Source organism: Phascolarctos cinereus, unplaced genomic scaffold, assembly GCF_003287225.1.
Source record: "Phascolarctos cinereus isolate Bilbo 61053 unplaced genomic scaffold, phaCin_HiC Scaffold_4;HRSCAF=312, whole genome shotgun sequence".
NCBI classification, from domain to species: Eukaryota; Metazoa; Chordata; class Mammalia; order Diprotodontia; family Phascolarctidae; genus Phascolarctos; species Phascolarctos cinereus.
In genome coordinates, this window is record NW_027555847.1 from 145,449,556 (window position 1) to 145,475,868 (window position 26,313).

The 26,313-nt window shown below is 36.2% G+C and overlaps 1 protein-coding gene across 2 annotated transcripts in view; it reads right to left on the reverse strand.

Annotated features, from left to right (window-relative positions):
- Nucleotides 1-26,313, reverse strand: part of COL15A1 (collagen type XV alpha 1 chain) — a 205,409-nt gene that overhangs the window by 61,035 nt on the left and 118,061 nt on the right. Inside the window, exons 15-23 of one of the 2 annotated variants that reach the window (XM_020995603.2) lie at nucleotides 26,007-26,138; nucleotides 21,067-21,135; nucleotides 16,749-16,784; nucleotides 16,532-16,633; nucleotides 12,473-12,538; nucleotides 8,459-8,494; nucleotides 3,831-3,884; nucleotides 1,263-1,331; nucleotides 3-38 (exon numbers count right to left, since the gene is read on the reverse strand). In XM_020995603.2, coding sequence (XP_020851262.1) covers nucleotides 3-38; nucleotides 1,263-1,331; nucleotides 3,831-3,884; nucleotides 8,459-8,494; nucleotides 12,473-12,538; nucleotides 16,532-16,633; nucleotides 16,749-16,784; nucleotides 21,067-21,135; nucleotides 26,007-26,138 — 600 coding nt within the window. The remainder of the gene's footprint in view (nucleotides 1-2; nucleotides 39-1,262; nucleotides 1,332-3,830; nucleotides 3,885-8,458; nucleotides 8,495-12,472; nucleotides 12,539-16,531; nucleotides 16,634-16,748; nucleotides 16,785-21,066; nucleotides 21,136-26,006; nucleotides 26,139-26,313) is intronic. The other variant, XM_078152661.1, reaches the window with a different exon arrangement.

Here is a 26,313-nt window from a genome sequence, read left to right on the forward strand (position 1 = left end):
ACCATTGGCCCTGGTGGTCCCTGAATTCCATTTTCACCCTGAAAAAAAAGCTTGAGTTAATCATTCCATTCCATTTAGCCAGCATATATTGGACATATACGATGAGTCAGGTACTGGGCTAGCTAGGTGCTGGGGAGTCAAAGAGAAAACAAAAAAGGCCTTGCCCTTAGGGAGCTTATATTCCACTAGATAATATAGCAAATGCTCAGATAAATATATGCAAAATAATAATATGCAAAGGAATAGGAAATGCAAAGTAATGGGGGTAGGACAAGGTGAAGGAATCAGGAGAGGCCTACTATAGAAGGTGGCATTTGAAGGAAGCCAGGGATTCCACAAAGTGCAGGCACAGATCCAGGAGATGTACTATCATTATAACATGGCCTTTTGCAGCATGAACCATTAAATGGGCAAGTTTGGCAGGAGTGTAGAGTGAATGAAGGGGAGTAATGTGCAACCAGTCTGGAAAGACTGGCTAGAGCCAGATGGTGAAAGACTTTGAAGGCCAAACAGAGGAGCTTGAAATTCACCCTAGAGTCAATAGAAAGCCACTGAGGCTTCTTGAGCAGGTGAATGACATTGTTGAACCTACCTCTTATAATTTTTGCAGAATATAAATTTTGTAGAATTGGGGGGGTACATTGGATAAGGGAAATACTGAAGATAAGGAGTAAATTAAGAGGATATTATAATAGTCCCAGCAAAAGGTGATTAGGGACTGAACTAGGATGGTCGTCCTATGAGTGGGTAGAAGGGGATAGATTCTATAGATGTTGAGGAAGTAAAATCAGTGGGAGTTGGCAAGATGGGAGAGGGGTGGAGAGGGTAAGGAAGAGGAGCTGAGGATGACTATGAAGCTGTAAACTTGGGCGATGGCCTCAACAGAAATAGAGAAATTAGGAAAAGGGGGGAGGTTGAGTGGTTTGGTGTGAAAATATTGAACACTTTGAATTTCAGATGCCTATGTGACATCTAAGTATAGATGTCCAGCAGGAAGTTGGGGATGTGGGATTGCCACTCAGGAGACAGATGAGAATGTATGTGTAAATTTAGAAGTCATCTTCATAAAGATGGTACTTGAACTCTGTTGAAATCATCAAAAGAAAAGACAGAAGAGGGCCTAGGACAGGCATCAAAAGGGATATGGCAGCAAAGCAGACTGAGGGGAAAATTTCCTTCGGAGAAGCTTTATTTAAAACACCAACAAAAGACAGTCAACTCAAATGCCCATGTAAAGTCAATAAATCTGGTGAGACCTTTACCTTTTTCCACATCAACCTCTCAAGGGGAATATCGCCAGCAAGAATGGTTCCTGGTTCGCCCTTCTCACCCTGAAATGCAGAGAACTTTGTGAGGAAGCCGCTTGGGTCATTAAAAAAAATATTTACCTCACACAGTTCACATAACCAATGGCAGGCTCCAATATGTATAACATCTTTTTTTAAAAAAATTATTGATGTGTTTTGTTTCTACATTATAAACCTTTACTAATTATTGTCACTCCATGAGAAGTCTCTTGTAACGAAATAAAACAATTAAGCAAAACCAACAAGATAATGATTTCATCTGAAAGTGCTTATAACACTACATATCTGTAACTACCCCATTTCTGTATTTTAAAAATTGTTTAAAAAAAAACTTGACAGAAATTTATTTCCTCTCCCTCCTGTCCTCTGCCAAAATAAAAGAAGAAAAAAAAATTCCTTGTAACAAATATGCATGATGTATGATACTATTTTGATTTTTAAAAATTAAAATTTTCTCCCAGACAGCCCTTAATCTCATGTCCGTTTGAGGAAGTTGGTTTCTTCCACTTGGCTGCATAGAAATGGAGGAAAAGGAATTTAAGGTTTCTGCTTCATTTTCTTCCTTTCTGCCTTTCTCTTCTACTTAGCATTAGACTTTAATTAGATTTTAAGCAAATTCACTAATGATTATTTTAAATTTCTACCACTGAATTAAGAAAGGATGCTTATTTCCCCCCTGCTCTATTTATTATTTGTTTGAAAATGCTTGATTTAGCAAATAATGCTTCTCCAGATTCTGTTTTCTTCTTTATAGATCTAGAGCTAGAAGGAGACTTATAGTCCATCAAGTATATCCCCTACATTTTACAGAAGAGGACTGAGGCATGGAGAGGTGAGATGACTTGCCCAGGGTCACACATCTTGTCAAAGTCAAATAGGATTTGAACCTAGTTCTCCCTGATATAAAGAATGGGCCCAATCCATTCTGTCACCTGTCTTCCTTAACAAGTGGTGTTTTGACTCACTGGAGTTGATTATTCAACAGATGGCATCACAAAAATTTATAATACCTAGGAATTCAGGAAAATGTTGCATGTTTTTCTCCAGTATCTCTTAAACAACTTGTTTGTAGTCTTTTCTATTCTGTTTTACTTCCTGACTCTCCTTCCCATGTGTACATGGCTTTCATAGGTTTCTCTTTTCTCGCCCTTCTCAAAACTTAATAAATAATAATAAATGTTTAATAAATTTGTTGTAATTGATAAACATTTCATTATAATAAATATATTATTAATAGATATCAATTAATTGATTGAAAGCCATTGTCATGAAGGAATTTGATACCAGTTATACTAAGATATAAATGGTAAATAAAGTATAATATATTGTTTCTTTCAGGGGTATTTATTCATTTTAGTTTTAAATATGAAACCAATCAATAAAGAATATGGAACCTAAGTTATCAATTGATGTTAAAGGGCAGTATAGTACAGTGGACAGACAAAGCAAGGGAGATCTGAATTAAAATTCCACCTCTGACACGTACCATCTGTGTGACCCTGGACACCTGTCTATGCTCTAGATAGTTTTATAAGTTTCAGAGAAGGTGCCAGCTTGCATTGGTAGAGGGAGATTTTTCATCTGGGAGTTCCTTAGGCAAAGGAATTCACAGGTCCAGTTCCAGTCACTAAACAAAGACAAAGCTGGTGGGGGAGGCTTTGGGAGTCAAGCTACACTGCATTCTTTTTATGACTGCACCATGACTACTTCTAAGGTTGACTCTGACACTACCCCATAGAATGACAGTCATATCTTCCTCACTTAGATGTTAACTCCCTCCCCAGTCTTTTCCTTCTGTTTTCTTTTGGTTTTCAGAAGAATGAAATTAGCAAGGAAGGAGGGCACCTCTATGCACTCTGGGCATTGAGGGCATTCCAAAGCCTGGTAGATGCCTGGCCAGGGCCGCTTCAGAAGCTAGCAAATTCCTTGTCCCTGGACATCGTCAGCTGGAGGCAAAAGAATTGCTTTGCAATGATGCTTAAGAAAAGGTTGTGCTTCAACATGAATAAAATGGAAATATGTTTTACATGACTGCACATACATAATCTATATCAAATTATTTGCCTTCTCAGTGAGGGAGGGAGGGGGAAATTTTGGGTCTCAAAATTTTAGAAAAGTGAATGCTAAAAATTGTTTTTACATGTAATGGGAAAAAATAAAATATTAAATCATTGTGGGGGAAAAAGGGAATAAGAAAGAAGAAAGATTTGCACTTAAAAGTAGGAACTGGACTAAATGACCTCAGGAGTCTCAATGCCACTTTTCTATGAATTTATAACAACAGCGCTATCAAACTCTAGACAGGGCTATAATGAATGAACATTAACATTCAAGGTAATAACGTCTGGGTAAATGACTGCTTGTTATATTACTCATTCTATTATCCATTTGCTTTCAAAACTATAAGACCATTAGTACGACAAGATTGGAAAAATGGAAAATAATAGATGATTTCAACTAATTTTGGATTATCTTACAAATTCCTGAGAACAGCCATAACTTCTGCCTCTATTTCCTTCTTACCTTTTCTCCTGGCAACCCTGGAAATCCAGTGTCACCTTTTGGTCCCTTTGGGCCCTGTAAAGATATTATAAAAGGAAATTAATATCCTTTAACTATCTGGAAATAATTTGTCGAAAGTAGAAAAAAAAAGAAAAAAGATCATCAATCATATGAAAGCTTGGGAAAATTATAGTATTATTTTGATTTTAAACTGGATTTTGGAGGAAAGAGTTCTAGACTAGGAGTCAAGAGAGATCAGTTCTGGTCCTGATGTTGCCAATAATTAGCTGTGTGTACTTGGCTTGTCAAAGTCTAAGAGCCTTATTTATTTATCTATAAAATTAGGGGATTGCGTTGTCTACCTCCTAATAAAGAATTGATAAATTGGGGCAGCTAGGTGGCGCAGTGGATAGAGTACTGGCTCTGGACTCAGGAGGACCTGAGTTGAAATTCAGCCTCAGACACATAACACTGTGTGACCCTGGACAAGTCACTTAACCCCATTGCCTAGACAAAAAAAAAAGAATTGATGGATTCAGAGTATAGGTTGAAACTCTTTTCCTTTCTTTCCTTTCTTTATTTCACATGACTAATGCAATAATTTTTTTCATGACTATGCATATTTGTAATGAGTTTTGTTTTTCTTGCCTTCTCGATGAATGGGGAGGGGGAAGAGAGAGAATTTGGAACTGAAAACAAAATAAAAATTGAATTTTTAAAAATGAGGGGATTGGATTAAATGGTCTCTTGGGTCCTTCCATTTCAAATGTGCCACTATTGTAAAAAAAATCTATTGAGGAAGTAGAGTTTGGAAGTATTGCATCTGATCATGACAACCACATTAGCTTTTGAGATGGCATTAAATTTGAATTGTATTTAGTTCTAAAAGTCTATATTTTGCTAAAGATCATCATACTACTAAGAGCTACTTAGTACATAAGTGTTAAGAATATAATTTTGATGATAGGATTATAGACCCAGAAGAGACCTTAGAGGTTATTTAGAAAAAGTTCCTCATTTTAGAGATGAACAACTTGTCATCATTCAGAGAAGTTAAATGACTCTGCCCCAAGTCTCACAGGTAGAGTCAGGATTTGAATTCAGGGCCTGTGACTCCAAGGTCAATGCCCTTTCCACCTCATCATCTTTGCTGATAAAATTGTGGTTTCAGTAATGATGATGACGATGATGACTAGTTTCAAGGTTTGTAAAGCACTTTTTAAATATTATATAATTTTATCCGCACAACCCTGGGTGTGGTTGCTCATTCCACTAGTGGAGAGCACAACCATATCTTCTTATCCTCTGTGATCCTCAACTATAATCTTTCAGTAAGTATTCCACAGATGATTTAGGCAGTGTGCTGGAGGCCCTTTTTCTGGTTCTTTTAATACTAGAAGGGTTTCAGAGCATCATGTAGCCTGCTTTCATTTTCATTTTGTGACTGTCCCACCTTTTCCAGCCCTATTTACTGTTGTTCAGTCATTTCAGTCGTGTCCAGCTCTTGGTGACCCCATTTAGGGTTTTCTTGGCAAAGATACTGGACTGGTTTGCCATTTCTTTCTCTAGCTCATTTTACAGATGAGGAAACTGAGGCAAATAGGGTTTAGTGGCTTGCCCAGAGTCACACAGCTGGTAAATGTCTGAGGTCAGATTTGAACTCAGGAAGATGAGTCTTCCTATCGGAAGGCCCTGTACTCTATCTACTATGCCACCTAACTGTCTGATAGGTCTTTGATAATGACTTCCATGCTACTCCTTACAGACAGAGACAATATGATGCAACATTTTAAACTTCATCTTTCTAATGCACTTTGGCCATTTACAATTCTAACTCATTTGGGTCTATGGTGTACATGATTCCCAGTGACAAAACATCATTGAGGAAGTACTGCACTTAGAGATAGACTTCACACTCTCATTACTATCCTCAGTTGCCTCTGTCCCTGTGATTGTAGGGGTAAAGGGCAGAGCAGGGTAAAAAGCAAGTCCCAAAGCTTCCCTTTAAAGTCAGCTCTTCATTTCCCTCCAGTTGCAATGCTTGGTTATGCCCTAATGCTAGACATCTTCTTGCCCCTCTATTCTTTCCATCTTCCTTTTGAGCATTGTCTTTCTCCATTAGATTGTAAGCTCTTTGAGGGCAAGGACTGTCTTCCTTTTTCTTATTTGTGTACCCAACACTTAGCATAGTGCCTGGCACACAGCAGGTACTTAATAAACATGCATTGCATTGTATTGTATTGTCTCCCTATCTGTTGGTTCCTTCCTTCCCTAATGCCTAGAATATACCCAAATTTCCCTCATCCATTAAAACAAAACAAAACAAAACCTTCCCTAAACTCTGCCTTCCCCCACAGTTATCATCCTATATTCTCATCTTCTCAGCTAAACTCCTTGAAAAAAAAAAACATTTGCACTCAGTGCCTCTACTTTTTCTTCTCTCACTGAATTTTAAACCCTCATCATTCAACTGGAACTGCCTTCTCTGAAAAGACCTATTATCTAACTGCCAAATTTAATGACCTTTTCCCAGTCTTATTCTTTCTGGACCTCTCTGCAGCATTCCATACTGCTGACCACCTTGTCATCCTAGATAGTCACTTCAACACAGATGCTCCTTGGTTCTCCTACATTTCTGACCCTTTCTCAGTGTTCTTTGCTGGCAGGTAAACTACTGCCAATGGTCCAAATTTGCTGCATCTGTTTTTGAATAGCCCTAGCTAAGAATGGTTTTTACAAGTTTAAATAATGTGTTATCGTATTTTAAAATGTAGAAACCACCTGAGCTCTCTGCTGTACAAAGACAGATAAGGGGGGTTGGTTTTTGCCCCCCAGCCTATAGTTTGCTCACCCCTGATTTGTATTACACACACTAATTCTTTCCTACTAAGGTGGACAGAAGGGAACAGATGTAGGTGGGGCCAACTATTAACTCTCAAAATAGAAATAAACCTCATTTGGCCCCGCTTAGTCTGAGTGAATTCAAAAGTGACTCCTTTTTGGATCACTCCATTCTTTTTAAAATTCTCACAAAATATCTATTTATTAATCTGTCCTAGAATTTTGCTGGGTATTATCCTTGTCAAGGTTACTAGCCCATAGTTTATGAACTACATCTCATTTTTCTTTTGGAAAATCAGGGCAACTTTTGCCTGTAGCTAGTCTTTACCACCTCTTCCCTGTTCCACAGTTTCTTACAGATGATCAGCACTGGCTTTGAGGTCACATCTCCAAGTTCTCTGAATTTCCTGGAGTATAATTCATCTGAGTTTAGAGACTTGAATTTGTTTAAAGCAGCTAAATGTTCGCTTACTATTTTTTCATCTGTCTTGGACTTTAATTCTCTTTGAGAGAGAAGCCGCTTTATTCTTTAGAATTTGAAGATCCTTATACTTGCTGAATACAAAGAACTAGTTTTGCCTCCTCTATGTTACCTATTGCATGGTCAGTTTTTTGGGCACCTAACCTTTCTTTGGTCCCCATTTTGTTCCTGACACCTCTTCAAAAGCTCTACGCCCCTATACCTTTTTCTTTCTTTTCAAATAATTCTTAGCTCATTCATTCTAAGCTTTAGCCTTCATGACATTCTTACAGGACACTGACACTTTGTTGTTTTTATACTATTAGAACACAATTATATCACAAACTTAAGAATTGGAAAGTACCTCAAAGATCATCTAGTCAAACCCCTATCTGAATCATCTCTCTGTTCTCTTGCAATTTCTATGCTTATCTTGGATTTAATTACATGGTAATCCAAGTCCCCCTTTCTTCATCTGTAAAATGGGGCTTTCTTCATCTGTAGTACTTGTCTTGTAGGGTTCTTGTGAGGCTCAAAGAAGCTAATATAGCATATCCCAAAAGTCTTAGGGCAAATGTAAGCTTCAATAAGCTTATTAATTTAATAAACCAAATAATAATTATATAATAAAATCATATAACTTAATAATAACAATTTCATAAGCTTATCAAAGCTTGAATTTGTCTTAAGACTTTTGGGACATGCTATTTATGTAAATCACTTTATAACCTTAAAACATTAGGATGAATAAATGTCTATCAATATAGCTATTATCATTATCATAGTTATTATTGATATAGTTGATAATGTATATAAAACACTTTGCAAATCTTAAAGTCCTAGAAAAATTATTAATTCTTAAATATTATAAAATAAACATATATTTTTATTACATAGTTAATGATGTATGTTAAATATAATGTATGTAAAGCACTTTGCAAAGCTTAAAACACTATACAAACTTTATTATTAGCCTTTAAATTTATGTAATAAAATATATTATTAAATAGTTAATAAAGTAAAAGATAATGTATAAAACACTGCAAACCTTAACATCTATAAGTTAATATTAGCCCTTAAATAGATATAATAAATATAGATTATATTTATTAATATATTAATAATGCATGTAAAAGACATATGTATAACACTTTGCAAACCTTAAAACACTATACAAAACATTATTATTAACCCTTAAATATTATACAAAAACATATTATTACATAGTTGATAATGTATATAAAAGATAATGTATGCATAAAACATTCTGTAAATTTTAAAATATAAGACAAAGGCTTTTGTTATTTTAGTTAATTATTAGTTCAAATTTAAGGGTCATAATGCTTACTGGGAATCCTGGCAGACCCGGCTTTCCCTGTGGTCCCTGCAATACACCAAAAAGAAATATGTTACAGGATTTTCTAGGACTAAGAAGCGAAGCCATTCTCATTCTGTTCATAGCCTTGATTATATCTTAAAAAAAACTGTTACATTATTAGCAATGTTATCAACAGAAGCTGAAAGAAAAATAGTCTGGGAAGGGGTGATGACATGGGTGCAGAGGACAATCCAATATATGTACAGTTTATGTCAGAAGGGATGGACTATTTTTCAGTGAGTGCCAGCCATGACTCCAAACCAGCAGGAAGGTTGGGGACCTTAGGAATGGGATTCCCTGGTGATAAGACTTCAGGGTAGGCATGAATGAAGATGTGGGGTCACACTAGACTGCAGAGGCCAAGGGAGGAAGCACATTGTTTAAAATTGATACCCTTAAACTAACTACAAAGGACCTAGGAAGGAAGATGCTGTACACCACCAGAGAAAGAACTGATAAATAAGATATATGTATAGTATGGTTTTACATGCACACATATGTATGTCTGTATGTCTGTGTGTATATAGACACACACACACATATATATACACACACATACATATATACATATTTATTTGTGTTTATTTGTAGCCTCTAGGGTAGAAAGGGGAAGGTGGGAGAAAAAAAATAATAAAAGGTGCATAACAGAGAACAGAAAACTTAAAAGGAAGCACAGAAAAGTAGGGTAGCTTTGAAAACAATATGTAAGATTTGTTACATAGTTTTTTTTTTAAGTAAACAGTCTGAAAGGAAAATTCATCATTTTACATTGAATCCTCTGTCTATGTTGTGCTGTGTACATGGAAATGTTCTTTTTAATTTTGTCTTCTTATATTTAAGTTCAAAATGAATAAAATTTTAAAAAAAAATTTGTACTTTAAGTTGACCTCAAGTATAAGTACCTCTGTGTACAAACTGGATATTAATGCTAATTAAAGAGTCCAATATCCTTTGGGATACAAACTCGTATTAAAGTAGGTAAGAGATGTAAATTATTCTAATAAGCACAGGTGGGACTGGGATGATCCACTTTCCACATGAACATGAATGCCATTCTAGCTTAACTAAGAAAGTGGTCATGATTTGAAGGAAAGTATGGATAAATAAGGTTAATTCACTGGGAATATAGCTATGGTGATTCAGATCTGATTGTTCACTGCCAAATACTCAGAGATGTTTCTCAAATCACTTTGGGGATGATATATGACACGGAGTGAAAATTGTCAGATATGAATAATAGTCAGCCCTTCAACTCTCTTTTCTTCCTAGCTACTATGCATTTAACTACATAGTATTTATCCTCCATTTATGCATGTACTAGTTTCCAATTACAATATGAATTCCTAGTTTTTGGTTTTCTGAAGAGAATTATGGTGATTGGTAACAATAAGAGGTTCATCCGTTTTCGAAGAAAGATTGGTATGATGTCAATATTTGCATACTGGCAAGACACTGGTCACAAAGACTCAAGAAATGAAAAATTTCTCTGATTGTCTCGAGGATCATGAGCCTTGGTGATCAGCAGAATAAGATTGCCTTTTGTAAGTTCAAGTTGACTGCTGAAGATATTTAAGATTAGAAAATGAATCATTTCCACAGAAAAAATGTTACTGGGGACAAGGTATACTCCGTTATAAAAAAAAGAGCAGACCATGTGTGAAACACATGTTGAGGTCATAACTGCTGATGGCTAGTTTATCCACATCTTTTGTGCTGGTCTTAGCAAAGAACGCAACATCCAGATCCATATGACTTCTTTGCCTAGTACCAACAAGTTTTTCCAATTTGTAAGAAAATTATGGAGATCATAATTTGGGACATGCAGACAAATAATTTGAAAGAAGTTGTCAATAAACTGATTCCAGATAACATTGGAAAAGACATATGAAAGACCTGACAGACTATTTACCCTCTCTGGAATGTACTGTATTTGTTTAGCAAAAGAAAAGCTCAAATTTAAATAGGGAAAAATAATGGAATTTTTATGGGGAAGGTAGTGGATCTAAAAAAAAAACCTTCTGGAGATGAAATAGGCAGGAAAGCTGAGGAATATAAGCACCCAATTCAAGAATCTGTCTAAAATAACTTCTAAAAGTTGAAAAATAAAAGTTTATGCTGCAAAACCAACAAAAGAATACAAATTCCTTAAGAGTAGGAATTGTTTCATTCTTTGTTTTTGTATCCCCAGTGCCTAGAACAGGACCTGGAACATAGTAGTAAGTGCTTACTAATTGATTACATCTCAAGATTATGACTTACAGCAATAAAGAGTGTGAATATCACCACCACCAGAAATCTCCATTGTGTGTTAAAGGAGAGAGAAGAAGCTGTTCTATGAAGTGGCTTTTTCCATTGCTTTTGACTCTCCTATCCTCTAAATGTGTCTCTGCTTCTCTTTCCATTTCCTGCTGAAAAATTCAGCCAGATTTTCAGGCATTCAGCAAGTACTTATTAAGTATGTACTATTTGTCAGGCACTGCGCTGCTTCCCAAGAATACAAAGACAAAAGTGAAATAGAACCTGCCCTCAAGGAACATATTGGTCTCTCTCAATTTACAATTTGCTATGTAATAGACATGGTATACTTTTTCAATAATGGCCAATGGGTACTTTAAGGATATTTCCATAATGTCAGATAAGACATTAATAATACTCAGAATAATTTGCATTTTGAATAGGAATCTGAAACTGTCATTTAAAAATGAAGCTTTTTTTACATCCTTCTTTACTATTTGGTTTTGTCTAATTTTTCTTTTTGACTATACCTTGAACTTCTAAAAGGATTTCATGCAAACTAATCTACTGATATACTGGGTTAAATAGCCTCTCCCACAGAGATTATGAATATGTTACTATATTTTAAGAGGGATCTTTGAAGAGTGTGATCAGACTAACAGTTTAAATGTGATTCTGGAGTTTGATAACTATGATAGCTGGAGAGAGACTGGATGAGACACAGAGATAAGGAGCTAAGAGAATTTCTTTCCTGAGAGACTGAGTTAATATTCAAGGAGAAACAAGTCTGAAGAGGCATTTCCTGAGAGCAGTGAGTTTCAGTCTTATCTTGAGAAGAAACATGATGAAGAGAATCCTTGAGTGATTTTGGCTATTATCCTGAGAAAGCTCAATGGTTGGCTGTGTTTCCAGTATTTAAAAGTCAGCAATAACAGTAATGATTAAAGTAAAGTAAAGAATGCAAATAATGATTTCTTTTTTGTTATTTGTTATGCTGTTCATAAATTATATAATAGTAACCGTGATGGTCTGGCTGGGAAATTAGGGAATCTGATGTCTGTCTGTCTGTTTCTCTCTCTCTCTTTCTCTCTGTCTCTCTCTCTCTCTCTCTCTCTCTCTCTATATATATATATATATATATATGTATATATATATATATGTATATATATATATATATATATATACACACACACACACACATATACATATTATATATACATACACATATATGTGTGTGTATACGTATATGTATACATACATATACTGTTAATAAATTATATAGTAGTAACCATGATGGCCTAGCTAGGAAATTAGGGAATCATACACACACACACACACACACACACACACAAACACACATACACACATTATATATACATATACATGTATATATGTATATGTATGTATTGATATATGAAAGCTCATGGGAAAAGATGTTTATTTTTTATTTAACAATATTTAAAAACTGGAATGGGAGCTGAGTTGAATAATTAATTAGAGATTTTGCAATCTTAGTAATTTATAAGGAAATATCAAAATATACTCTTTGATTGCCTTAATGTCTAGGTAAAGAATGAATAAGATAACAAGTCAAGTTTCAGGTAAATAGGGATAATGATCTCAATTAGGCCACATGTGGCTGATCAGTCCTAAAACTCTGTTATATTTGAGGGTCTTAAGTCCTGGTACATTACATTGAGTATGAGCATCTAAACATGAATGTTGAATTTTGTAGTTTTTTATACTTACCGGTGGGCCAATTAGTTCAGGAAGTTCAGCCATATTCTTCATTCCATCAGTGTCATTGAGAATTGCCTAAAAAAGAAAAGTAGAGTGGATAAGAATATGTTACATTTTTCTTTTTTTTGTTAATAAGAATAATGACTAATGTTTATATTGTACTTTGTGGTTTGTGAAGCCCTTTACATTGATTATCTCACTATCTCACCTCACAACAACACTATGAATTGTGTACTATTATTATCTGCATTTTACAGATTAGAAAACTGGGGCCCAGAGAAGTTAAGTTACTCAGGATCCTAGAGCTAATAAGTGCCCAAAGCAAGATTCAAACTAAGGTCTTTCTGACTCCACATTTAAAACTCTATCCAGTATGCTACCTAGCTACCTCTTTTTGCTAAATTCAATTAAAAAAAAAAGACAGGCTTTCAATAATATACCATAAGTCACTGCCAATTCATTGATGCCACCTGATTATTTTAAACAATTCAGGTATTCCATTTTCATAAATTTCTTCTCATGAATTTTTCATTCACTCTTATTTAATTACATTTAAGTCCTGATTTGTGCAAACAATGAATCCTATGAAGTGGCCTCATTATTTGAATTCTCACCATATGAAATTACAATTATATGTAAAATGTTATCATTGTTCCAGAGCAATATAATGAAAATTTTTTAAAATAAAATTTTATCTGTTTATTAATGTAATATAATAGCAAAGTATTTCTGATTCACTTATAATGAAGTCATAATATTTATAGAAAACAGTTTTTAAATTAAAAAATTTAAAATTACTGAATACTTAAAGATAAAACTACACTGAGAATAAGATGAAAACATCATTATTGTCATGCCATGTCAGCATAAGCTGAACTGTCTTTTCTTTTCTTTCTTTAAATCTTCATATTTACTGGTGTGTACATCCACATCTTGGTAAATTTACATTTTCAAATTCCTATACAATGAACCGAGTAAAATTGGATGACCTGGGCATTATCTAAAATCAGCAATGCTTTAAACTTGATATTGCTGTCCTTGCAATAGATTTCAATAGCTGGGCCAAAATTACTAGAAGACCAACTTTCAAAAATAATTTTAATCACCCATGGTTTCTTATTTGACCCCAGAGAACTAGAAGTAATCCGTATGCCTCACAGCATAAGGATTTCAAGACTGATAAGCAAGACTTTCTTTTTTAAATTTAAAATGCCTTTTCTCTCAATAAAACCATTAAATACTTTAAATCCATTTTGAGGTTTTTCTCTAGAAATATAAGTTCTGGAAAACATCTTTTTCTGGAATAAGCCTGTTTTATCCACATTAAAAGTTTGTTGATCAACGTGTCAATTTTTTCTTATTAAAACATCAAGACATTTACCTGCCATCTATAATGTTCACCTCTCTGGTAATAATAATAGTAATATAGCAATAATACAGTAGTAATAGTAATAATAGTAGTAAATAGTAAGGATTAAATAGTAAAATAATAATAATAGTAATAATAATGACTAACATTTATATAGCAAGTCATTACATGCTAGATACTATGCTAAGTGCTTTACGATTATTATCTCATTTGATCCTTACAACAACCTTGGTGGTAGGTACTATTATAAACTGCATTTTGCAGATAAGCAAACTGAGGCAAGCACAGGTTAAGTGACTTGCCCTGGATCACACACCTAGTAGGTATCTGAGGCTTGATTCGCAAATAAGTCTTTCAGGCCCAGCACTCTTTTCACTGTGACACCTAGAATGTTAATTCTAACATTATACAATTGAACTCGATTTTTAGAAATTGATTGAACCAACCAACACTTGCTGTAACAATTTCTTCATTACCCATTTCACTTCAATTTTCTTTCACTCTCTTAAATAAATTTGATGCTTTTGTCTGAATGGCAGCTCTGCTAAGAGGAATGCACTCTTGGTTATAGTCCTCAATCCATACATCTAAAGAATGGTCCATTTCTATCACTGTAATATTTTCATTCCTCATGGTTGTTTGTAAACCACAAAAAAGCTGATGCAACTGTCTTTTTCTTTTGTTTCAGCTGTATGTTGTACATTATTCTGCACCACAAATTTAGTCATTCCAACATCTCAGTTTATTTAGAGTTCCTATGCCATGGGTTTATGTTATTCAATTACAATACATTTTTGTTTTAATGTAATAAAAAGCCTCTTCTTTTCTGCACACAATATATCCATCTGAAATATTTTCTTCTTTGTCTATTTTGTGAAGGGTTTTAAAATTAACATGATCCCATTCAGACAAAATGTTAGGCAAGTGCAGATTGATGCTAGATACTAAGCATGTTAAAACTCTAAACTAACACACACACATGTCACATTAACCAAATTTTGGCTTGCCTTAAATGTGACCTGGCATAATTTTATAATTCACACTAAATCAAATTTTGCATTATTCAAAATAGCATTGGTCTTGACATAGCTGTATTTTGTTTTTGTCTGTTTCATCTCTCCCATGGTAACTCCATTGTTATTCTAGTAGTCATTGTTAGCTTAGGAATTTTATTTATCTTAATGTCATAAGGTAGAAAACACTCTGTAAAATATGAAGTAAGATATGTAGATATCAATACATATGGAATTATTTATAATTGTATCTATTCAAGTTATTCCACTTTACCTACTTCTTGGCACATCATTTGGTCATCTGAAATATTGAGTAAACTCCTCCATCAGTTTCCACTCCATCATTTTTTTCCATTTGTGACTTTATATTTTAGTAGAGGATAGAAAGGTGGACTCAGAGTCAGGAAGATTTAGGTTCAAATTCTGCCTGTGACATATACTGACTGTGTGACCCTGGGTAAGTCACATAACTTCTACATGCCTCAGGACAATCTCTAAAAGCATAAGTTGCTGAGCAGGGACTGATAATACTTATTGGTAGGGGATGCTTCCCCACAAGGAGTTCGCTAAACCAATAACATTATGGGTTTGATCCAAATAGTACCTTAGACGTGTTCTGTGAATGTTTTAAAATTTGATTCTGAAACAACATGCTCAATTCTCTCCTTAATATCCATCCATTCATTCCTTTATTAAATAGACACTGTGATGGGTATAGATCTCTTGGTTGTATTTCTCCATTGTATCTTGGAGATTTGGGTGTTTGTGGACTCACCTCTAAGAGAACTGTTTTCACCAGAGAGGTCCCTTAGGTTATAGCGAATCAAAGAGATTACCCCAGGGCTTATGCAGTTACAATGTGACAGACTGCTGATAATGCATGCTAAAGATGATAAAAAAAAAAGATTCTTTTCTTTTTGCTACACTGAAAATAAAGATGTAATTTTTTCCCCCATCTAAGTTCATGGACTCCTTCCCTGCCCTCCCCAAAATCTATCCAAGCATCTGTGGACTCCAGGTTAAGATAGAAGAACGGAAGATAACAATGGAGGGAAGGCAGAAGTATGTCTTGACTTTTGCTGGTTGGGTGGTGGGAGTACTCATCAGGGAGTGTTAAATTTTATTAAAGATGAGATGAGAGCACTATGGTTCAGTGAAGAACAGCATATAGTATTATCTGTATAATTCTGTTCAGCTCCCTTTCTTTCCTTTTCCTTTATTGTTCTCATATTTTTGTTACTTTTCACCCAACCTGTCATATCCCCACCCCTGGCACACTACTTTCCTTTCTCTATAGCTTATCTCCTTTCTTCTTTCAAGTGTTTTTCAATCCTGGTCGAAGAATCCAACTAGCCAGAAGATCCAAAGCTCAAGAATGGAAATAGATGGCCTGGGCGTGGTTTTGCTTTTCTTCTTTCCACCACCCTACTACCCCAAAAAGAGTGAAGGGAAGTGAGAGGGAGAGAAAATACATGCATGTTAATTTTTTAAAAAATAATTTTAAAGAATAGGCAAAAAGATACTGAATAACAGATGGCTTCAGAATGTCTTCTTGCCAAAGGTAGAAAGCCCATGCTCAATGAATACTTAATCAATGAATGAATAAATTTTTTTTTAAAAACCTTTGCTTACTTCAGTATGTATTAAATGAAGGAAAACATCATGTGAAGAGGCTGAGATACTCACTGTGGTCACAGCAACAGTCTTTCCTGGTGGTCCTGGTGGCCCAGGTGGCCCAGGTGGCCCAGGTGGCCCTTTTAAGCTATCTCCATCACGCCCCTTTTCACCCTGGTTCCCAAAAGAAAGGATGTCAGAGAAAATAGTCATTGACTTCACATTTGCATAATGTAAATCAAAATGATAGCCAGAATTAAATCTAACCCTTTGGGACCCGTGAACTTACCTTAGGCCCTTGGTCCCCTTTTTCTCCTTTTGGTCCCTGTAGAAAATAAAAAAAATAAATTTATTGAAAGCTTTTCTGAGACCTGTTATTCTTTCCTCCTTCACCCCTCTATTTGAGGGCCTCATTACCTTTCTTCTGGAGTATGGAAATATCATTCAAATATCTAACATGAGATCTCCTCTTCACAATCCATCCTACCTGTACCTACCAAAATAATCTTCCTAATATATGTGTCTGTCTAGTTCCTTCCATGGATCAAAAACCTTCAATGATTCCCCATTGGCTATAAGACAAATATAAACAACTTAAGCTTGGTGTTTAAGGCTTCATCAGCCCATATGTAGTGTACTTTTCCAGGTCTACCCTTATGCCATCTACACTCCAGCCAAATTAGTTGTTTAATGATCTTGTCTTGCCCCTTCCCATGAGACAATTTGTGTGACCTCTCTCACATTAGAAGCAATCAAGCAAAGCTGGATGATCATTTTTTCCTAGATTTTGGCTTCTACTTTGACTGGGAGGTTAGATAAGATTACATCTTCTAGCACTAAGATTTTATGGTTCTATTTCTATGGTTCTGAGTCCATAATTAAACCTATTTATCTTTACTCCCAAACTAGGTCCTCTCTACCCAAAGGTGGCAAAAGCCAATTATTAAATTTTCAGCATGAGCATTTATACCTAAGAAATAAACAAAGAGTACAAATGAGGGCTTGATTTATTAATTAATTGGTTGTCTAAACTTAAGAAAGTAATGGAGAAAATGTTAATAATGAAATTTAAACTTGAAAGTGTGTCATATACTTTTTTTTTTCTTCACAGAGCTGGTTGTTAAATATTATCAAGGTGCACCCCTTTCTCTACCTTTTCCGTTTCCATCAATGACTATATCATTCTCCAAATTCTACAGACTCAAAACTTTGGAATCATTTTTTATTTTTTGCCTTTGTCTGTTTTTGCCTTTCTTCATATTGCCAGAACTGAGCAGTGTGTCTGGCACATAGCAGGTGCTTATTAAATGCTTATTGACTTGATTTGACTTGAAGTGTCTTTGATATCTCTTCCTTTCCATTCCTAGTTATCACCCTAGCATAGGTCTTCATAGCCTTATGCCAAAATTTATTGCAATATTCTCCAAACCAATCTCCTTTCCCAATCTCTTTTTTCTTTAATCCACATAAACATTGACCTAAATAAATATTCCCTTAAAATAATTTCATCAAGTCTATCTTTTATTAATTAAAAAAAGTCTAATGGCTTTCTATCTCCTCTATTGAATCAAAATACAGGATTTTGGATTTAAATCCATTATATTTCATCTTGTTAGTTTTGTCTCTTTGTTGTCCTGTAGAAATCTTTCAGAAATTAGATATTCAAGGCTATCCACAATATAGCCTCACTCTCTCTATCACCCGATAGTTCCCAATGTGAACATTCATCTCCAGCTAATGTTGTTTACTTGCCTTCACACAAATAGGCCATTCTTATCTCTGCCCCTTGGTTCATGGTATTCTCTTTGTCTTTCCCTTTCTATCTGCCTCTATCTCACCTCATCCTCCGACCCTAATCTCCAATTTTAGCTTGTTTCATGAAGTTTCCTCTGATCACTCCAGCTTGTAGTGATTTCTGAATTTGAATGACACAATTTGTATAAATCATTCTGCAGATGATCCAAAGATGAGAAGAAGAGCTGATATGTTTGATCACAGAATTAACAGTAATAGTATACATTTTATAGTGCCTTAATATTTACAAAGCTCTGGGAAATGACTGACAGAGATAAAATATAATAAGGGGTAAACTAAAAAATCATATATTATGGTTCAAATAATCAGTTGTAAGATGGAGGAGACCTGACAATAGCAGCTTATGTTTTGGAGGTTTTTTTGGTTTGTTTGTTTGTTTTGGTGGTGGTGGAACATTAAGGATGTGACAAATTCTGCTTTTCTCCAAGCTTGTTCTAGCTTTAAATATGGCTTGTGACTAAGAACTGTGATATTCAGGACCAGCCTAGTCTTCGATCTCCAGTGACTGGACCATTTTAAGACCTGTCTCTTAATCTCTATAGCCCCAGTCAGTAGCTTCCTATCAAAATATCGCACAGGGAGCCCACTAACTCACAAGTCACTGTACATTGTTGGACAGTGTTAATTGTCATAAACGAGTTCCATATTGGTTTTTTATTGGACCTGTGATTTCATCAGTACAGGGAGTTCCTAGTTAGGGACTTCCCCTACCAATGCGGATTACAGTCATTCTCTTTAACTCATAGCCCCTAATTGAGAAGTTAAGTGAATTTGCTCTAGGGTCACATAGCCAGTATATGTCAGAGATGGGACTGAAACCCAGGTTTTGCTGACCCCAAGGCCAGCTCTCTTGTGACTATATTATGATGTCTCTTCCTTTTTTCTTTCTTTTAAAAATTTTTATTTTATTTTTAATTTATGGAATATAACAAGCATTTCCATAACATGAAACTGCAAATCCATTATGTACAACTTGCTATTCCTTTTAAATATATCATGAAGATACCATGTAAATTTCTTCCCCACCCCCCTTCCCCTCCTTTTTCTTTTATTAGAATGAAACCTGTAACTTCCATCCTATGGTTCTAGTTTGATTCTTTGGAGCCACAGATGGGATGTCTCATTTCCTTTCTACACAACAGCTCTTTAAACATTTAAAGCAAGGAATATGTTCTTCTAAAGCCTTCTCTTTTCAGGCTAAACAGTATCTAAACCCTCAGAGTTCAGGACCTGGCCAGGAGAGAGAGGTGTATATTTACCACACTGAAAAGGGATGGAAGGACTAGTCAGTAGATAATGTCAGGACAATGTTCCTTGGGAAGACTGCTCTGTGAAGAATGTTCATATCCTCAACTGACTGCTCTGAAGGGAATTTCCCGAAGGTAAGATAGGGAAGGAGTTAGTCAAAATGGCCAACAAAGGGCCCTGAACTTTTTGCTGAGATTTTAAGGAAGCGGTGATATAGGTCCCCTACCCAATGAATGGAATGGCCGTTCCACTGAATTGCTTCAGGTATTTATGCTGGGGTTGATTAACTGTTTATTAACTCTTCCAGATGCAAAAAAAAAAAAGTTCTTAGCCACTTGCTAGCAGCTTTATTAACTCTGCTGAATCAGACTAATGACAACTCTTGAGATTAGCTTCTTAGCTCAGAAACCCTACCTGATTGTGGGGCCTCTTCTTAGATCATCTCTTTTGTGTGGCTAGAAATGAGGAATCCCAGATGAGAAAGAGAAAAACAAAAAAGAGAAAAGGCCTGCCTGTCTCAGGACTCAGGAAAATTATCAGGTCTGATCTATGAGTGTCTGATCTAAGGGGCATCAATCCAGGTCAGTTATCCAGGGGCACTTAAAATAAGCACTTAAATTTTACTAGCTCATGTCTGCTTTTCAGGAGACAGATACATCATAGACAGTTTCTAAAGCAGCCCAGACTATGAGCTTGGGAGACATTTCTGAACTAAAGGGTCAGATCAAATGACAGGATTGTTTAATTAACATTTATGAGCTGGGGATGTTTATAAGCAATTCCTGGTGGTTTCCCCCCCCAATTAGAAAATAGCTAGGTGATGGTAGAGTTATCAGGAAAGCAATTGACCAATATGGGTGTGAGTTTCTTGAGGGTCTACAAGCCACAGGTACTGTTTACATGGTTTTTCCCCTGGGGGCAGAAGGAGTGACAAGGACCAGTAAACTCCGCTTTGTAGTTTACCATGAAAATTGGCCTTCTCTGCTTTATGGAGGTCATAAATCCCTCCTGGCAGTTACCAGTGCCTACATCCTTGTATTCTGCACTGTCATTCTTCTTCCAATAATATTTAATAACCTCAATAAAAGGGCAAGTATATTAAATATGAGAGTAAACTCTGGGAAAATAGAAACTAAAAGCAGCTGGTTCACTGAATATGGTTTTCACCTTGAAAAGCACTTCATTTAATTCCTGCAGACAGAGCAGTATTTTTTTTTTGGCTAGAGTATGTTTTAGATAATCTACCCATCATAAATTAGATGGTACCTTCCATTTAGGATTTCAAAGTTCTATGGATTCTTATCCCATAAATAATAATAGTGCCTTTATGAGGTAGTAGTAGGCATTATGGAAATTACGCAGATGGGAAAGTAGAGGCATAAAATAGGCAAGTTATTTACAATAACTAGTGAATTATGGATAAAGCCAAGGCTTCTCCCTTCTCTTGCCAGCTTCCTGTCTACAACTCTCAAGTACTATGCACAGAGATCCTATTTCTGAAGAGATCAGGTCACTTAGAGTTCTGATTTTCAAAATAAACTTACAGTTGGCACTGTTGGTCCTGCAGTTTTGGGTTCACTCAACAATCTAATGCTTCCAGAGCCTTCTATATCCTAGGAAAAGAGAAAGAATGATATATGATCAAACAATAAAAACTGCTTATCAGTTAGGCCTACAATTTTTCCAAAATTGTCTTGCCTGGGACAGCTAAACAGTGACAGCCACCAGTTCTGGTGACCAGCCCTGGAATGTGGAGGGCACATGACATAGTAGATAGAGAGCAGTCCTTAAATCCCAGAAGGCCTGGGTTTTAGTTCTCCAACACACACTAGTTATGAGGCCCTAGGTAAGTGATTTAACCTTTCAGTGCTTTAGGTAACTCTCTAAACTATATATTACAGCGAAGATGTGGCCCTGCATTGGCATTGGTTTGTTCCTTATACCAATGAAATCAAAAGTCTAATGCCTATACATATCCTTGTATCACTCAATTGAGTCATTCACCAAAGGAAAAAACTGGGATATTGTTGAAAGTTTAGGATAGAAAGGCTGCTGGAGACAGAATGTGGAGAGCCTTAAATGTTACATTAAAAAAAAAAGTTATTTATTTGGTAGGTACAGGGGAGCCCCTGAAAGTTTTAGAGCAAATAAATGAGATGGTGAGCCCCATGGGCCCTTGGAGGGGTGTGTGTGTGTGTGCACGTGTACATGTATGTGTGTGCATTTGTGCATGCATGTATGTACACACACGTACACATGATGTCCAGAAATATCAGTAACATGAAAATAAAAGGCAGTAATAAAACTCATTAAAATAAAGATGATTAGGTCTTTGTCGTGAAGGATGATTGGACAGGGAAGAGAGATTAGAAAGAAGCAGTTATAAATAGTTAAGAACCTTATTACCAACATGAAGGCCAGGAATCATTTTACTCCCCATCGTAGCTGGTCTGTTCTGTCCTACCATTACTGGCCGACAAGGGGAATGTAGAGCAGGAATATTTGTTAGAGAAGAAAAGCTCCTGCTGTCAAGTAGTCAATTAGACTAATAATAAAGTGAATAAAGCACCTTACTTGGAGTCAGGAAGACCTGATTTGGAAGCCTGCTTCAGACCCTGGCTAGCCGAATGACTCAAGGCAATTGACCTCTCTCCTCTCAGGTTCAGTTTCACTTGTAAAATGAGGTGGTTTGGACTTGGCCTCTGAGGTTCCTTTCAGCGTTAAATCTATGATCTTATGACTGGGGAACCCTCTGGCAGATTCGGTGATTTGCAAAAAAAAAAAAAAAGATTCAGACCCAGGTAAGGGCATTGATGCAATATTTACTGTTCCCAGGAGACTCCTCAGATGTGGGGATGTCTGTGTATTCCTCCAGATGCAGATCTGTGGAAAGGTGCCCAGGATGATGTGTGTAGTGTCTGTTTCCCTTTCCTGTCATGCATTGCGTATGATGCTATGGATATGCATATAGTACCTTGCTTGTGGCTGGGGGTCAGATAATAGCACAAACAAGTCTGTGACTTTGAGGCTTCAAGCTGATAAATTTTGAGCTAGAAGAGCCTGTGGGGTGGGTACCTGGTTGGAGATAGGCAATGAATAACTAAAAATCCACAACTAGAGTTGAAGTAATAGAACAAGATCAGATATGTAAATTTAGGAGTCGTTTGCATAGGAGCAATAACTGAAATTATAATAACTCATATTTATGTTGATTTTGGAGACTGAATGTCAGCTATCCTTGGCAATATCATGGTTAATAATAATAATAACAGGTAGCATTTATGGCATCCTTTGAAATTTGTGAAGGGCTTTACAAGAGGTAGGTGACATTATTATCCCCATTTCTCAGATGAGGAAACTGAGGCAGACAGCATAAGCAACTTACTTGCCTAAGATCACACAGATAGTGAGACTTAAGCTGGATTTGAATTCAATTCTTCCTGACTCCAGGTCCAGTTCTCTATCCACTGCACCACCAAGTTACCTTCTAAGTGTTCTGAAATGTGCATGCGTGTGTGTGTGTGTGTGTGTGTGTGTGTGTGTTTTGTCATCTTTGATATTATGTCAAGAGAACTAGAAGAAAGCTCCCACTAAGCACATTGGGTGGTCCTTCTGTGGAGTATATGTGAGGAAGATGGGAAGGTATGGATAAGAATTACTCAGAATGAGTAGGCGTGGATGGGTTGTGATATCCATTAGAGAAAGGAGTTGTCACACTGATGACATCTCAATCTGTCATGTACTGAAGTTGACTTTGGGATGTCTAAAAGGTGAAGGTATCAATGTAACTGTCAACATAGGGATCGGGCAAAACTGTAGAGTGGGGATAGATGCACTGAATACTCCAGGTAAGGGATTGGAATGGCCTCTTTTATTCCAAATAAACCATTAGATCAAACATTTGTACCAATGAGAAAAATCATAGGCCACTATTTAATTCCCTCTTAGCTACATAGAAAAGTGGGTAGAGTATTGGACTTGGAGTCATGAAGATTGGAATTAAAATCCTCCTTCAGATGTTTAGTTAGCTGTGTAACCCTGGGCAAGTCCTTTAAATTTTCCTAGCCTCAATTTCCTTATCTGTAAATCCTCAGAATCCTGTTCTGAAGATTAAATGAGAAAATATGTGTAAAGCCCTTCCCAAACCTTAAAGAGCTATGTAAATGCTAAGTGACAATATTATTAATAAAAACAATTAGGCAAACAGTCCTTTGTTTAAATCTAGAATAAGCAGAAGCATGTGGATGAGGCAACTTTTTCCAGCCTCTCCCTGCCTTCTCTTTCCAATCTCCTTCCTTCTCTTGGCAATATGGGGGCTATTTGGGTGATGTTTGTGGTTGAGGTTGATTAGGCAGCATATACAGTATAATAGCAACAGCAATGATAACAGCTAGTAATAATATTCAATTCAATTTAATATACATTTATTAAGCATGTATTACATGTGAGGCACTATATAAGACGCTAAGAGTACAAAGACAAAAATGAAATACTACTAGTATTTATTCCTGGTTTGAAAAATACTGTTCTTAAAATAACTCTATGAAGTTGGTACTACAAATACTATTGTCCCCATTTTTAAGATGAGGAAACTGAGGTTCAGAGATGTTAAATGATTTGCCCAAGATCAAGTGTAGTAGTGTCAGAGGTAGGGGTTGAACCCAGATTTTTCGATTCTATTATTCTGCAGAGAAAGGTACCCTAGACAGCCCCTTTATGGCTCTGTCTCTTGCTAACCCTGGTACTCATATGTTCCTTGTACTATTTTGTCAGACTAAAGTGGGGTAAGGACATGGTTCAGTCCCATTCTTCTATGCCCTTAATCAAACCCAGGTTTGAACAGGTTTAAAAAACTCTTGTCCATGATACCATTAGATGGAAGTTATTAGTCATGGAAGACTCATGGGAATAGTATCCTGTTCTTAAGTCTAATCATGATATAATAACAGGCTAAAGGATGGATGCCTAAGGAGAAGTAGAGGAAAAGAAAGGAAATGATTCTCATTTCTGCATTATCCTTGCAGGAGAGGCACAAGGGAATTGCTCTGGACTTATTGATGCTTCAAGAATTCATGTGTTATTCATCTGCATCTTACATCCCTTGATGCAGACTGGAGCACCTAACTCTAAGACTGAGTAGACAGTTTCATAAATGGCTGTGTCCAAAAACCAAACACTTTATGACCTGGGTGATAACATAGTGACAAATCTCTCCAGCTTTAACCAAGCTATTCCTCAGATGAGAGACGTGCAATCCGTCAGCAGGACCATAATCCAAGTTCACCTGGTTTGTGCTACTTCTTAGAGCTTACATTCAAATTGCATAGCCTTGGAGAAACCAGAGTCTACTTCTATGCCACAATGTGCATTAGAAGAAGATTTCAATATCCTGTTACACAGTACATAATTTAATTAAAGGGCCCACAACAACAACAATAATAATGATAATAGCTGGGATTTATCTAAATATTTTATGGTTTGCAAAGCTCTTTATATATAATTTGATCCTCAGCACAACTTTGGAAGGTAGATGCTACTATTAGCCCCATTTTAGAGATGACAAAATTGAGGCAGACAAAGGTTAAGTGACCTGCCCAGAGTCACATAGTTAGCAAGAGTCTGAGGGAGGATTCAAACTCTAGTCTTCATGATTTCAAGTCCAATACTTTATCCCCTGTCCCACCTCATTGCCTCAAGTTACCATAACAGAACAATATGCTTATTCTCATAAGGTGAATGAACACTTCCTTTTAAAGTAGTTTTTCATATCTCAAATAAGCTGACCAACCACAGATAAAAAGAATCTAGAAAGCACTTAGTTTTTACAATTGATATCCTATTTCAACTTTAATCCAACTAGTTTCAGGGAAGACTGCAATGACAAAATCCACAAATATTGTGTTCCCAAAGATTACTTTTTCTATACATAACAGTAGTTAATTGGTGGCATAAATAGTTGACTGGCAGATTTTTAATCTGTAAATTAAGAAAACCTAACAGAATCTGAATAGCAGAATGTGTACAATTAGTCACACAAAAAAGCAATGCTAGTGGGGACATTTCACTCCATGTGAACACATGAATGGAGCAGAGCTGGCGGAGCCTTCCTACAGTCAGATCATGCTATAATCCATGAAGAGATTAGGGGTTAGGTGTGGGAAGGGCTCAGAGATAAAACTGGAGCTAATTTGGAGATGGCTTCAGGCAACTGGCCTAATGCCCAAATCGGGATTTGGGGACATTATAGAATCTTGTATACAGTATGTGCTTAATAAATACTTGTTGAATTAGCTGATGAGGTTTGAAGATGATCACAAAATGACTAACCAGAGCTTTGGTTAGGGAGCAAGACCTAGGGAAAATGAAATCCTACTCCAGTTAGTACTAGTACACCAGAAGTGAGAAAAGAGAGTGGGTGAAATCAATCTTGTTTATTAAATTTCATCATTCTTTCATGCATATATAATTAAAAAAGAAAGATTACCTCAAATCCAAGGCCCACTCCACAGCTGGCTCCAGGGGGCCCAGGAGGACCAGGGAGGCCAGGGGGGCCAGGCTCCCCAGCAACCCCATCTTTCCCTGGGGGGCCTGGTAATCCTCTTTTTCCAGAGTCACCCTGGAAGGCAAAGATTGATTACACTGAAAGGAGCTTAAATCAGTTGCTGAAACCATATAATATTTGCCTGGCTTGAAAAATTATTCCTTGACTTAATTAAGTTGACAAATTGTATTATAGCTGTTTCCTAATTTTATAGAATATCTGAATTGTTCTTCCCATGTTCACTGGTAGA